The following is a 13,116-nucleotide window of genomic DNA, read 5'->3' on the forward strand; positions in this document are numbered from 1 at the left end:
ATAAAAACAAAGATGAGGTGACTTACCGAACAAAAGCGCTGGCAGGTCGATAGATACACAAACAAACACAAACACACACACAAAATTCAAGCTTTCGCAACAAACTGTTGCCTCATCAGGAAAGAGGGAAGGAGAGGGGAAGACGAAAGGAAGTGGGTTTTAAGGGAGAGGGTAAGGAGTCATTCCAATCCCGGGAGCGGAAAGACTTACCTTAGGGGGAAAAAAGGACAGGTATACACTCGCACACACGCACGTATCCATCCACACATACAGACACAAGCAGACATATTTAAAGACAAAGAGTTTGGGCAGAGTGTCAGTCGAGGCAGAAGTGTAGAGGCAAAGAAGTTGTTGAAAGACAGGTGAGGTATGAGTGGCGGCAACTTGAAATTAGCGGAGATTGAGGCCTGGCGGATGACGAGAAGAGAGGATATACTGAAGGGCAAGTTCCCATCTCCGGAGTTCGGATAGGTTGGTGTTGGTGGGAAGTATCCAGATAACCCGGACGGTGTAACACTGTGCCAAGATGTGCTGGCTGTGCACCAAGGCATGTTTAGCCACAGGGTGATCCTCATTACCAACAAACACTGTCTGCCTGTGTCCATTCATGCGAATGGACAGTTTGTTGCTGGTCATTCCCACATAGAATGCATCACAGTGTAGGCAGGTCAGTTGGTAAATCACGTGGGTGCTTTCACACGTGGCTCTGCCTCTGATCGTGTACACCTTCCGGGTTACAGGACTGGAGTAGGTGGTGGTGGGAGGGTGCATGGGACAGGTTTTGCATCGGGGGCGGTTACAAGGATAGGAGCCAGAGGGTAGGGAAGGTGGTTTGGGGATTTCATAGGGATGAACTAACAGGTTACGAAGGTTAGGTGGACGGCGGAAAGACACTCTTGGCGGAGTGGGGAGGATTTCATGAAGGATGGATCTCATTTCAGGGCAGGATTTGAGGAAGTCGTATCCCTGCTGGAGAGCCACATTCAGAGTCTGGTCCAGTCCCGGAAAGTATCCTGTCACAAGTGGGGCACTTTTGTGGTTCTTCTGTGGGGGATTCTGGGTTTGAGGGGACGAGGAAGTGGCTCTGGTTATTTGCTTCTGTACCAGGTCGGGAGGGTAGTTGCGGGATGCGAAAGCTGTTTTCAGGTTGTTGGTGTAATGATTCAGGGATTCCGGACTGGAGCAGATTCGTTTGCCACGAAGACCTAGGCTGTAGGGAAGGGACCGTTTGATGTGGAATGGGTGGCAGCTGTCATAATGGAGGTACTGTTGCTTGTTGGTGGGTTTGATGTGGACGGACGTGTGAAGTTGGCCATTGGACAGGTGGAGGTCAACGTCAAGGAAAGTGGCATGGGATTTGGAGTAGGACCAGGTGAAACTGATGGAACCAAAGGAGTTGAGGTTGGAGAGGAAGTTCTGGAGTTCTTCTTCACTGTGAGTCCAGATCATGAAGATGTCATCAATAAATCTGTACCAAACTTTGGGTTGGCAGACTTGGGTAACCAAGAAGGCTTCCTCTAAGCGACCCATGAATAGGTTGGCGTACGAGGGGGCCATCCTGGTGCCCATGGCTGTTCCCTTTAATTGTTGGTATGTCTGGCCCTCAAAAGTGAAGAAGTTGTGGGTCAGGATGAAGCTGGCTAAGGTAATGAGGAAAGAGGTTTTAGGTAGGGTGGCAGGTGATCGGCGTGAAAGGAAATGCTCCATCGCAGCGAGGCCCTGGACGTGCGGAATATTTGTGTATAAGGACGTGGCATCAATGGTTACAAGGATGGTTTCAACAAACTGTTGCCTCATCAGGAAAGAGGGAAGGAGAGGGAAAGACGAAAGGAAGTGGGTTTTAAGGGAGAGGGTAAGGAGTCATTCCAATCCCGGGAGCTGAAAGACTTACCTTAGGGGGGAAAAAAAAAAAAAAAAAAAAGGGACGGGTATACACTCGCACACAGACACATATCCATCCACACATATACAGACACAAGCAGACATATTTAAAGACAAAGAGTTTGGGCAGAGATGTCAGTCGAGGCAGAAGCGCAGAGGCAAAGATGTTGTTGAATGACAGGTGAGGTATGAGTGGCGGCAACTTGAAATTAGCGGAGATTGAGGCCTGGTGGATAACGGGAAGAGAGGATATATTGAAGAGCAAGTTCCCATCTCCGGAGTTCGGATAGGTTGGTGTTAGTGGGAAGTATCCAGATAACCCGGACGGTGTAACACTGTGCCAAGATGTGCTGGCCGTGCATCAAAGCATGTTTAGCCACAGGGTGATCCTCATTACCAACAAACACTGTCTGCCTGTGTCCATTCATGCGAATGGACAGTTTGTTGCTGGTCATTCCCACATAGAATGCGTCACAGTGTAGGCAGGTCAGTTGGTAGATCACGTGGGTGCTTTCACACGTGGCTCTGCCTTTGATCGTGTACACCTTCCGGGTTACAGGACTGGAGTAGGTGGTGGGAGGAGGGTGCATGGGACAGGTTTTACACCGGGGGCGGTTACAAGGGTAGGAACCAGAGGGTAGGGAAGGTGGTTTGGGGATTTCATAGGGATGAACTAAGAGGTTACGAAGGTTAGGTGGACGGCGGAAAGACACTCTTGGTGGAGTGGGGAGGATTTCATGAAGGATGGATCTCATTTCTGGGCAGGATTTTAGGAAGTCGTATCCCTGCTGGAGAGCCACATTCAGAATCTGATCCAGTCCCGGAAAGTATCCTGTCACAAGTGGGGCACTTTTGTGGTTCTTCTGTGGGAGGTTCTGGGTTTGAGAGGATGAGGAAGTTGCTCTGGTTATTTGCTTCTGTACCAGGTCGGGAGGGTAGTTGCGGGATGCGAAAGCTGTTGTCAGGTTGTTGGTGTAATGCTTCAGGGATTCCGGACTGGAGCAGATTCGTTTGCCACGAAGACCTAGGCTGTAGGGAAGGGACCGTTTGATGTGGAATGGGTGGCAGCTGTCGTAATGGAGGTACTGTTGCTTGTTGGTGGGTTTGATGTGGACGGACGTGTGAAGCTGGCCATTGGACAGGTGGAGGTCAACATCAAGGAAAGTGGCATGGGATTTGGAGTAGGACCAGGTGAATCTGATGGAACCAAAGGAGTTGAGGTTGGAGAGGAAATTCTGGAGTTCTTCTTCACTGTGAGTCCAGATCATGAAGATGTCATCAATAAATCTGTACCAAACTTTGGGTTGGCAGGCCTGGGTAACCAAGAAGGCTTCCTCTAAGCGACCCATGAATAGGTTGGCGTACGAAGGGGCCATCCTGGTACCCATGGCTGTTCCCTTTAATTGCTGGTATGTCTGGCCTTCAAAAGTGAAGAAGTTGTGGGTCAGGATGAAGCTGGCTAAGGTAATGAGGAAAGAGGTTTTAGGTAGGGTGGCAGGTGATCGGCGTGAAAGGAAGTGCTCCATCGCAGCGAGGCCCTGGACGTGCGGGATATTTGTGTATAAGGAAGTGGCATCAATGGTTACAAGGATGGTTTCTGGGGGTAACGGATTGGGTAAGGATTCCAGGCGTTCGAGAAAGTGGTTGGTGTCTTTGATGAAGGATGGGAGACTGCACGTAATGGGTTGAAGGTGTTGATCTACGTAGGCAGAGATACGTTCTGTGGGGGCTTGGTAACCAGCTACAATGGGACGGCCAGGATGATTGGGTTTGTGAATTTTAGGAAGAAGGTAGAAGGTAGGGGTGCGGGGTGTCGGTGGGGTCAGGAGGTTGATGGAGTCAGGTGAAAGGTTTTGTAGGGGGCCTAAGGTTCTGAGGATTCCCTGAAGCTCCGCCTGGACATCAGGAATGGGATTACCTTGGCAAACTTTGTATGTGGTGTTGTCTGAAAGCTGACGCAGTCCCTCAGCCACATACTCCCGACGATCAAGTACCACGGTCATGGAACCCTTGTCCGCCGGAAGAATAATGATGGACCGGTCAGCCTTCAGATCACGGATAGCCTGGGCTTCAGCAGTGGTGATGTTGGGAGTAGGATTAAGGTTTTTTAAGAAGGATTGAGAGGCAAGGCTGGAAGTCAGAAATTCCTGGAAGGTTTGGAGAGGGTGATTTTGAGGAAGAGGAGGTGGGTCCCGCTGTGACGGAGGACGGAACTGTTCCAGGCAGGGTTCAATTTGGATAGTGTCTTGGGGAGTTGGATCATTAGGGGTAGGATTAGGATCATTTTTCTTCGTGGCAAAGTGATACTTCCAGCAGAGAGTACGAGTGTAGGACAGTAAATCTTTGACAAGGGCTGTTTGGTTGAATCTGGGAGTGGGGCTGAAGGTGAGGCCTTTGGATAGGACAGAGGTTTCAGATTGGGAGAGAGGTTTGGAGGAAAGGTTAACTACTGAATTAGGGTGTTGTGGTGCCAGATTGTGTTGCTTGGAATTTTGAGGTTTTGGAGGGAGTGGAGCTGGAAGTGGGAGACTGAGTAGATGGGAGAGACTGGGTTTGTGTGCAATGAGAGGTGGTTGAGGTTTGCTGGAAAGGTTGTGAAGGGTGAGTGAGTTGCCTTTCCGGAGGTGGGAAACCAGGAGATTGGATAGTTTTTTGAGGTGAAGGGTGGCATGCTGCTCTAATTTGCGGTTGGCCTGTAGAAGGATGCTCTGAATAGCCGGTGTGGATGTGGGAGAGGAAAGATTGAGGACTTTTATTCATTTGGTAAGTCACATCATCTTTGTTTTTAGATATATATTTCCTACGTGGAATGTTTCCCTCTATTATAACTATATATATATATATATATATATATATATATATATATATATATAAACAAATAGTGGGATGCACTGTATCTGTCTTTCTTTATTTGCCCTTTATCCTAATTATTGTTACCTAATTCTACATAAACCACACTCTCTGTTTCAATCATGATTACAACACTTATAATTTAATGGTACCTGCTGTGCAATGTTGTACAATAGAAAGTACCCCATGCATCGCATTTCATAGTGGTTCGCAGAATGCATTTGTAGCTGTAGAAAAGAGGTGTACTTCATGCACTCTGGATTCTGTCATAGTGATGAACATAGTCAGCACCACATCACAGTTTGTGACTGAATAGACAGTTTCACAGATGGTCAGTCTAAGTGTCAGTTAACATGGTTTGAGCCAGCAGCAATATTTTAATACATAAAGAGTACTTCCTTTATTTAGTGTATATGCCAGTCCCAAGACATGACTGTTTCTTGTGGAGAACTCAATTGGATTTATAGTTACATATACTATCACAATTGTACTTACAATAGCGAAGAGGTTTACATTAAAATGAATCTCTCTTTCTCATAGGAGTGTCTTTAGAGCCACGGTTTCTATCAATGCCAGAAGTGTTCAAGGCTGATCATCCATTCATGTTTATGATAGTTAACAAAACAACCTGGACCATTCTCTTCATGGGACATGTAATGACACTGTGATTTCATGGTATGTAAAATGCATTAAAATATAGAACTTTGCAAATTTAACATTGTTGATTTTTACACTGTCATGCTTTCAAGTGTGTGTGTGTGTGTGTGTGTGTGTGTGTGTGGGCGCGTGCGCGTGTGCGTTTGTGTGTGTGTGTGTGTGTGTGTGTATTGGCAGGAAGGAGGAAGTGTGGCTGCAAAATGAATTTAGCATGATGCAATTGACTTATTCATAGTATACTTGTCACACAGAAGTTATAATTACTTTATATGCTGGAGATAGTCATATTATGTGGTGAACAAAGATCAACTTCTAAGTATCCCCCTCCCCAATTGTTTAAGAATTTTGTTTATCAGCTGATGTTAGTATTAATGAAAACATGAAGTGTGGGATATATTATTGCAGTTTAATGGAACAGAAAAATACTACTTCCTTGAGCTTGCAAACAGACCAGGGTTATGGATAAAAAATTCTCAGTTAACTTGTCACATCAAATTAAGATAAAATCCAATCTTTTAAAGATTGCTTCCATTGTTATCATCAGGGACTAAGTCTGACTGTCATGAAGCTGGTGAGAATCCCATTTTCATGCTCAAGAATGACATTTGATTGGCTACATTATGTCACAGAAATGAAATGTGCTGAGATGGGATCCTTTATTTCCATAGATTACATTTGCACTCACTGTTCAGCATTGCTTACATCACCACCATGTACATCATGTGGTAAACTAAGATAAGTCATCCTCTGCACTCTTGCTTTAACAAGTTCATGCCATCCACACATAGCTGAGGACATATCTGGTGTCTCTAAAGCTGTTGTCACATAGTGTAATTTCCTCTTCTTTTTTAGTTACAGAGTCCCAATACTTTAACACAAAAGTTCTCATATGTCCAAACATAATCTTGTGTTTATTTTTAAAAGGATGTCCTTGACCACTGTGTGTTTTTCATATATCCTGTATTTAAGGTGACACTGATGTTCAACACAGTGATCAGCTGTAGTCTGTACACAGTGCCCCAAGTAATGTTCTGATTCCTTGCCTGTTTAAGACTCTACCTATGTTACTAGTTGTTATACTGTAAAATGGAAGCTGTGCCATGTGTTGCTCATCCGAGCTCATTTGAGTGGCATTGTGTTTTGGTTTCCTTGACAGTTGACCTAATTTCACATACAGAATACCCATTCCTGCTGAAGAGCATCATTAAATGATTAATCTTTAAGCTGAGGTGATCTTTGATCAAAATAATCCTGGCCCTGTGTGTTAGAATATTCAGCACACTTATCTTCTGAGCTCCATGATAAAAACTACACCCATTGAGATATAGGTCAGGTCCATATGCATTGGTTTTCAATTCACAGAATGGGTGAGTCATCCATATGCTTTCTGATCGAGCAGCACATTTAAAAAGAGCAATTCCCCCTCCTTCTTCATCTCTGTTGTAAATCTTAAGTTTAGCTGAACACTTTTCAAGTGGCCAGTGATCTGCTGAAGCACCTCACTGCCGTGCAGTCAGATTAAGAATGTATTGTCAACATATCTGAAGAAGTGGGATGTTTGGAGGGAGGCACTGTTCACACTTGTTCTTTGAATTCCTCCCTGGAAAAAAAATAGATAAGGCTGGAGAGAGTGACGAACTCATGGCTGTTCCATCAGTCATTTCATAATAATTTATGTGTCAAAATAATTTTACAATTTTCAGGGGAGAAATGAGCAAGCATCAGTTTTATCTTCTACTGATACGTTCATACAGAAGGGAGACATAACTTCACTTAGACATAGCTCCATTTGCTTTGTGATGTCTACTTACATTTATGAGTTCTTTAACACATTAAGGACCAGATATTTTATTCCAACTTATCACAGTGGCCAGGCATTATGTGCTGCCTGAGTTTCATGCAGCTCAGACAACGTAACTGTCTTGCAGGTTCTCTAATCCCCTTTTGGTGCAGTCATTTGACTACACAAAACAGTACTTTTTTGGCTAACTGTTTTGTGTTTGCATGTAACCATAAATAAATTCACATCTCATCAACATTGCATCATTTCTATTTTAAACGTTCAGTGTTTGAACATTAAATATTTCTCCACATCACGAAACAATAATTTTTAATGAATGCAGTAAAGTACCACTTTTTGTAAATTATAATTGTGATGTAATTGTAAACCACATTTAAAAGTAATCATCATAATCCACTGTCTTATTGTACACAACAATAAATGCATTAATCACACAAATTCTGCAATGCCCATTTGTTGATCTGTTCCTTTGTTATAATATTTACTACTGACGAAATTTTCTGAGGTGATCAGCTGAGTGATGGCCTCATCATGTTGCAATGTTTAAATGAGTTTCATACCCATTACCTTCAAGCTTTAAGGTGATGGGTACAAAACCCATCGAAACGTTGTGACAAGACAGCGCCCCCACTGGGCGAGGGCGAGGTGACCTTATCCTTTACAGTTACTATTATTTCATATATTGTTTTTAGGTTAGAGGCTATATATGAACAAAGGTTCCTAATACTTTTCTAATGTACTATACTACATAAAACATTTATCTCAATGAAATAGAATTGTACAAAATTTGCAAATATTTCTTGTTCCACTTCTTTTTCCACTGGCAGCACTAACTCTGCAGGCTAGGAAATTTCTTCTTCCCATTGTTTGAAATAGACACTGGTTTATGTTACCTCCTTTCACCTGATAGCCTTCCAGATGGATGTTTACATGGTGGTCTTCCTTTTCGATTAGGGGATGGGCTGAACATCTCTCTCCCTGGGTGCGGAGAATCTCCATCATCATTGTCAGGGATTCAGTGTTTTGCACCAAAAGGAGAAACTGGTTATACAGTATTTCTTCTCTGGATTCCGGGTATTTAAAAAGGATGACTTTTTTCAATTTCATGAATTTTCTTAGAACAGGTAGTATGAAAGGCACTGATCTGCACAGCCAACTCTTTATACATGCACACTGTATTGATTTACACACACACAGGCTTGAATATATCCTCTCTGGTTCTTCTATTTTTCATCACTGTATATGAGACATAGGCCTTATAAATTGGTGACATCATTCTGGAATTCCATATGAGGACTAGAGTGTCACATTTCTGCAAAAAACTGTGCCACTTTTCTTCACTCTTGATGCTTTAGTTTTCAGAGTTTGCAGTGAACCTCTGTTCACCCCATAATACCACAGACACTGATTTTGTTTTTCAGTAATATCTATGCAGAAGAGGTACTGTTATAATAATTATACTGGTGCCACATACCAGGAGGGCTGAGATTTCTTCTCTTCTTCAACATAAATATCCATATTGTGGACATGGCATGTTACTCACACACACAATCCTAACAAGTATTCTCTCCAATGAATAATCATCCCCCCCACCCCTTTCCAAAGACAAATGTTTCTTTAGTTTGTAAAGTGTCCTGAATTTATCGAGGAAATAATCCAGCACAGGTTCAACTGTGAAGAGTCTCCCAGAGCTGTTGTTCTATTTTGCATTGTTATTAAAGTGCAGAATGTCAAAATCTGTTCAGATCTATTGCTACTTAGTCTGTGAAAATATTGGGATAGCTATTAGGGGTCTGTTGACAAGTAATCTTTGCTTCTGTCTTTTCTTATGTGTCCTATTAGAAGCATTAGACCAAGGAATTTCTTCTTGCCTCTTTGTGTAATGGGAGACCAATTGAATGCATTAGGCGAAGTTTTACATTTTACTGAGATCCGATCATGGTAGGTGCACAACTCCTTGCAAAACAATTCAAACAAGAAATTGCCAAGCATCAGGCTTATCACAGAGTCTACAGTCACTTTGTGTTGGAAATTTAATGACCCCAGAATGACCTTCAAATAGTTGCACTTCACAACATAGCTACTCTATGTTTTTTTATAGCCACTCTATGTTTTTTTACAGGTTTAAAAATGCCACTGGAACTGTACTCAAAACCACAAATTCCTTCCTTCACACAGTCAACTGGATATTCATTCCCACCAGGAACATGTGAACGCCTGTTGGTAAAAGCCTCCAAAATTGTTTCAGATTCATTCATTCCTTTCCATTTTCTGAATAGGACAATTGCTAAAGGCAGGAGGAACTTTGATGGAAATAGTAACTATTTGAAATATCAAAATACACTCACAGTGCCAAATAAGAAAAATCTACATGAAAGGAATCACATTTGCTATGTTGCCTATAGGTGTAAACACCTAACTAGATGAAGTCTACAGGCAGTGTGTAGTAAACAAAGGTATCTCATGATCCGTCTGCAACCAACGGGGCACGAAACACGAGTAAACTCAAATCCTTCCTGAGTGTGTTAATATGGTGTCTATGTGCCCAATTACAGGTGCCAATTACTTAAATACTTTCCACCTTTTATCCAAGAGAGCCGACAGCACTAACATTTGCTCTCAGTGGTATACCATATTTGTGTGTCTTAGGAAACCATACCACATGGGTGGCCTAGGTGCACTTGGCCTTAAATTATTCACAAGTTCATCAGAGAGGCCAGAGTTATTTTGTAGCTCCCCTGTTGTCCTGTTAAGAGTCAATGTGGGATCTCATTTAAGAGTCAAGTATGCGCTGTCTTCCATCAATAAACATGCTTTCTTACGATTATCTGTAGCATTATGATAATCTGTAGCATTGAGGTTGACTGTAGCATTGCATTCCCCTTGTCAGCCAGTAAAACAACTAATTTTTATCCTTCTCCAGTGATGCCAGTTCTTGTTTCCCCACCTTGCTAATACTGGACTTTTTCTGGGGGCAGGGGTGGCAAGCCTCATCTCAGCTGCCACTTCCTAAGAGAGAAGACACACTGCTTATTCCACTCCACTGGTGATTTCAGCAACTTGTAGTGTTAATGGAGGTGGAGCAAAATTCAGGTCTTTGCTGAGAACTGAAATAGTGGCTTTGTCAAGTTCCTGCTGGAGACGTTGATGATAGTACAGTGAACAGCGATAGTCTCAGTAGTACCTTCTTTACAGTTAACCCTTAACTAGTATCACACAATCTTGTAATGTAACTGGTATCTTGTTAGAGACCATATAGTTTTCTTCGTTGCATAATATGCTACAGTTTTTTCCTTATAGTTTCAATGTTATGTGTAACAGCAGTAGCTAACATTTTTCAAATATAAAAATCTATGACATACACATCAAAAATTTATGAAAATACACGTGTTTTGTTGTCAGTTATCAGCAAAACACTTTCCACATATTGTTTTGGTGCATCCAAACAGATCAGTTTCACACAGTTCTGGCATGGATACTTTGTTCTCTTCAGTTCGGGCCTGCAATACTAGCACATTTTACAATTCTAAAAAAAAAAAAAAAAAAACACAGTATGTTCAGGTCTCTTTCTTTCCTCATCCATCTTTACAATTCTCCTCAAGTAGAATGTTAGCTCACGTGAAAGACTTTTCAGCTCATTAGAGCTTTGACGTATATGTGTGTACACCCACAACTTTCCAAGTGTTATCATAAAATCAAGTTTGGCCATTTTCTAAACATCAGAATAGAATTGGTGAAGAATGAGAACACTGGAACCACATCAATAATTGTAAAAATAGTGCCATTTCTGGCAAATGAGCTCTTCTGCTGGCTGGGTAGTTCATGTTCTTCTGATCTAGCCTCATAGCACCATCTTTAGTTAAATTATTAAAAAAAAAAGTCTGACTTACATATGTCCAAATCATCAGTCATGGAGTGGTGCGTGGGTGGAAAAATCATTGCTTTTTACATTTTAAGTACATAAGAAAATAATGTTCTCTGTGAAGCCATAAATAGTACACTACTCTGCATGTTTCTTACTTGGTTGAAACTGTGGTGGTATCTTTCTTATTTTTCATCACAGCTCCCACACACTGGTTCTATTTTCAGAAGTTCGTTGACAAGTTCAGTAGAGCTGAACAAATGTTCAAAGTGATATTTTAGGGTATCTTTTGGATTGGTCTGGTGAGCTTCAGTACCAATTGTGTGGGAATGCTCAGTTTCTGTTACCTTGCAGAGAGATTTTGTTCAGCACTGCATGTCATTGAATAAATGTGGGTGTAGTATAAGTACTGGGTCCTGCTGTATGTCATATAAATAATCTTTAACCCATATTTTACTGGTTTTCTTTGCATTTACTTTTAAAACCTACATTGACTGTCAAAATTCAAAACCATTTCATCAATACACACAGTAAAACCTGGAGAATAACACTGAAGACAGTTCTCAGTAAATATATTAAAAATGTTTACACTGTTACAGTTGCATCATCCTTTTTTCCCCTGTTACCTGGATTGCTGAACTGAAGAGCTGTCAATAAACAAAGAACCTTTCCTTGGTCATAGGACCATGAAAAAATCATGGCTGGTTCCATTTGCTGAGGAAAGCTTACCTGCAGATTCATTACTGGATTTGAAGAGTGCTATGAATACAAGTAATCATATGAAAGCTTTCAGTTCAAGAACATTAATGTCACGTATGAAAGATAGGTTCTTTCAAGAGCACTTTATTCCAGTTCTACCAGTTTCATTGTTCAACCAGTGCAGGATCTCGTCTAAAATGTCTTAAGTGAAAAGTAGACCTCATACTTGTTAAACATCTGGATTTCTACCTGAGGCATTAGCCCTAGGTTGCAAACCAGGAATCTGCAATACAATGTTACGCTGTCTGGTTTTTATATTAGTTGGTGGTTATCCTTTTCTCCTGGTGAAGCAGTTTCAAATGCAGTCCGAAGTTTGGTTCATTTACTCTTGGAACTCAGTGAGAATAACCAGTCTGTTCAAGTTGTTTTGAAGGGTAGAAGGACTTAGTAGTGCGTACATTTTGTGTGAATTAATCAAGAGACACTGTCAGTAATAACTATAATGTCTCACATCATAATTATCACAATAAACATGAAATAATGGTAAATACATCCGACTGATGATAATCGTGCAACTGGTGTTGTACATCTGTGAGATGTCTTGGTGATTTACTGGGCATTTACTGAAGATAAAATACGACAAACAGCACATTATTTTCACTGTAGAAACCAACACTCCAACTGCAAGGTCTACGGAGAGAAAAGGTGAAATGACACAAGAAGGGGAGGGGATGACCATCAGGAAATTCGATAGATATTTCACAGACATCTGATACTAGTTGAGGGTTGAAATGCTAAAATTTATCAGCCTGTTTCCCCCTTGTATTGGTTAAATTATAGTGTTTATGTGCAGCCAAAGTCATATATACCCATTCCCAATTCCATGGTGGGAGCTGCTGACAAAAATAGATGGCAACTAAATAAGGAACAGGCATTGGCATCAAGTTCATACCTCATAAGACATGACCTCTTTTTGCTGACAGCATAGTTTGACTTCAATAAAATTCTGTTCACTGCAGCAGCTCTTATATGATGCCTGACCACTGCAAAATTTGGTATGAAGAGTCAGATTACTCAGGAGCTGTGTTTGCTTATGCACAACTTCTAAGGCTGATGGATGCTGCATGTTATGTTATCTCTATCGAAGAAACTAACATGGCTACAAAGCATTTCGCCATGGAGTCTTTGGATTAAGAGCTAATTTTCCCCCCGAAATTTGGATAAAGTCCCAAACTTTCGATGACTAAACAGATAAGCACCTAAATTGTTGAAGGAGGATAAAGTTTACCAGCTGACAAGAATGCTATGTTTAATCTCAATGCTACAGGTTACAAGGATGTGTGTATTATTGGAAGGTAGCACATAC

The 13,116-nt window shown here is 41.7% G+C and overlaps 1 protein-coding gene across 1 annotated transcript in view; it reads left to right on the forward strand.

The window, feature by feature from the left end:
* LOC126456961 (leukocyte elastase inhibitor-like) overlaps positions 1–13,116 on the forward strand; it is a 136,829-nt gene that overhangs the window by 120,284 nt on the left and 3,429 nt on the right. Inside the window, exon 8 of the mRNA XM_050092896.1 lies at positions 5,272–5,406. Within this exon, the coding sequence (XP_049948853.1) occupies positions 5,272–5,399 (128 nt within the window). The 3' untranslated portion in view covers positions 5,400–5,406. The remainder of the gene's footprint in view (positions 1–5,271; positions 5,407–13,116) is intronic.

The sequence above is a fragment of the Schistocerca serialis genome, chromosome 2 (genome assembly GCF_023864345.2).
Source record: "Schistocerca serialis cubense isolate TAMUIC-IGC-003099 chromosome 2, iqSchSeri2.2, whole genome shotgun sequence".
Classification (NCBI taxonomy): domain Eukaryota; kingdom Metazoa; phylum Arthropoda; class Insecta; order Orthoptera; family Acrididae; genus Schistocerca; species Schistocerca serialis.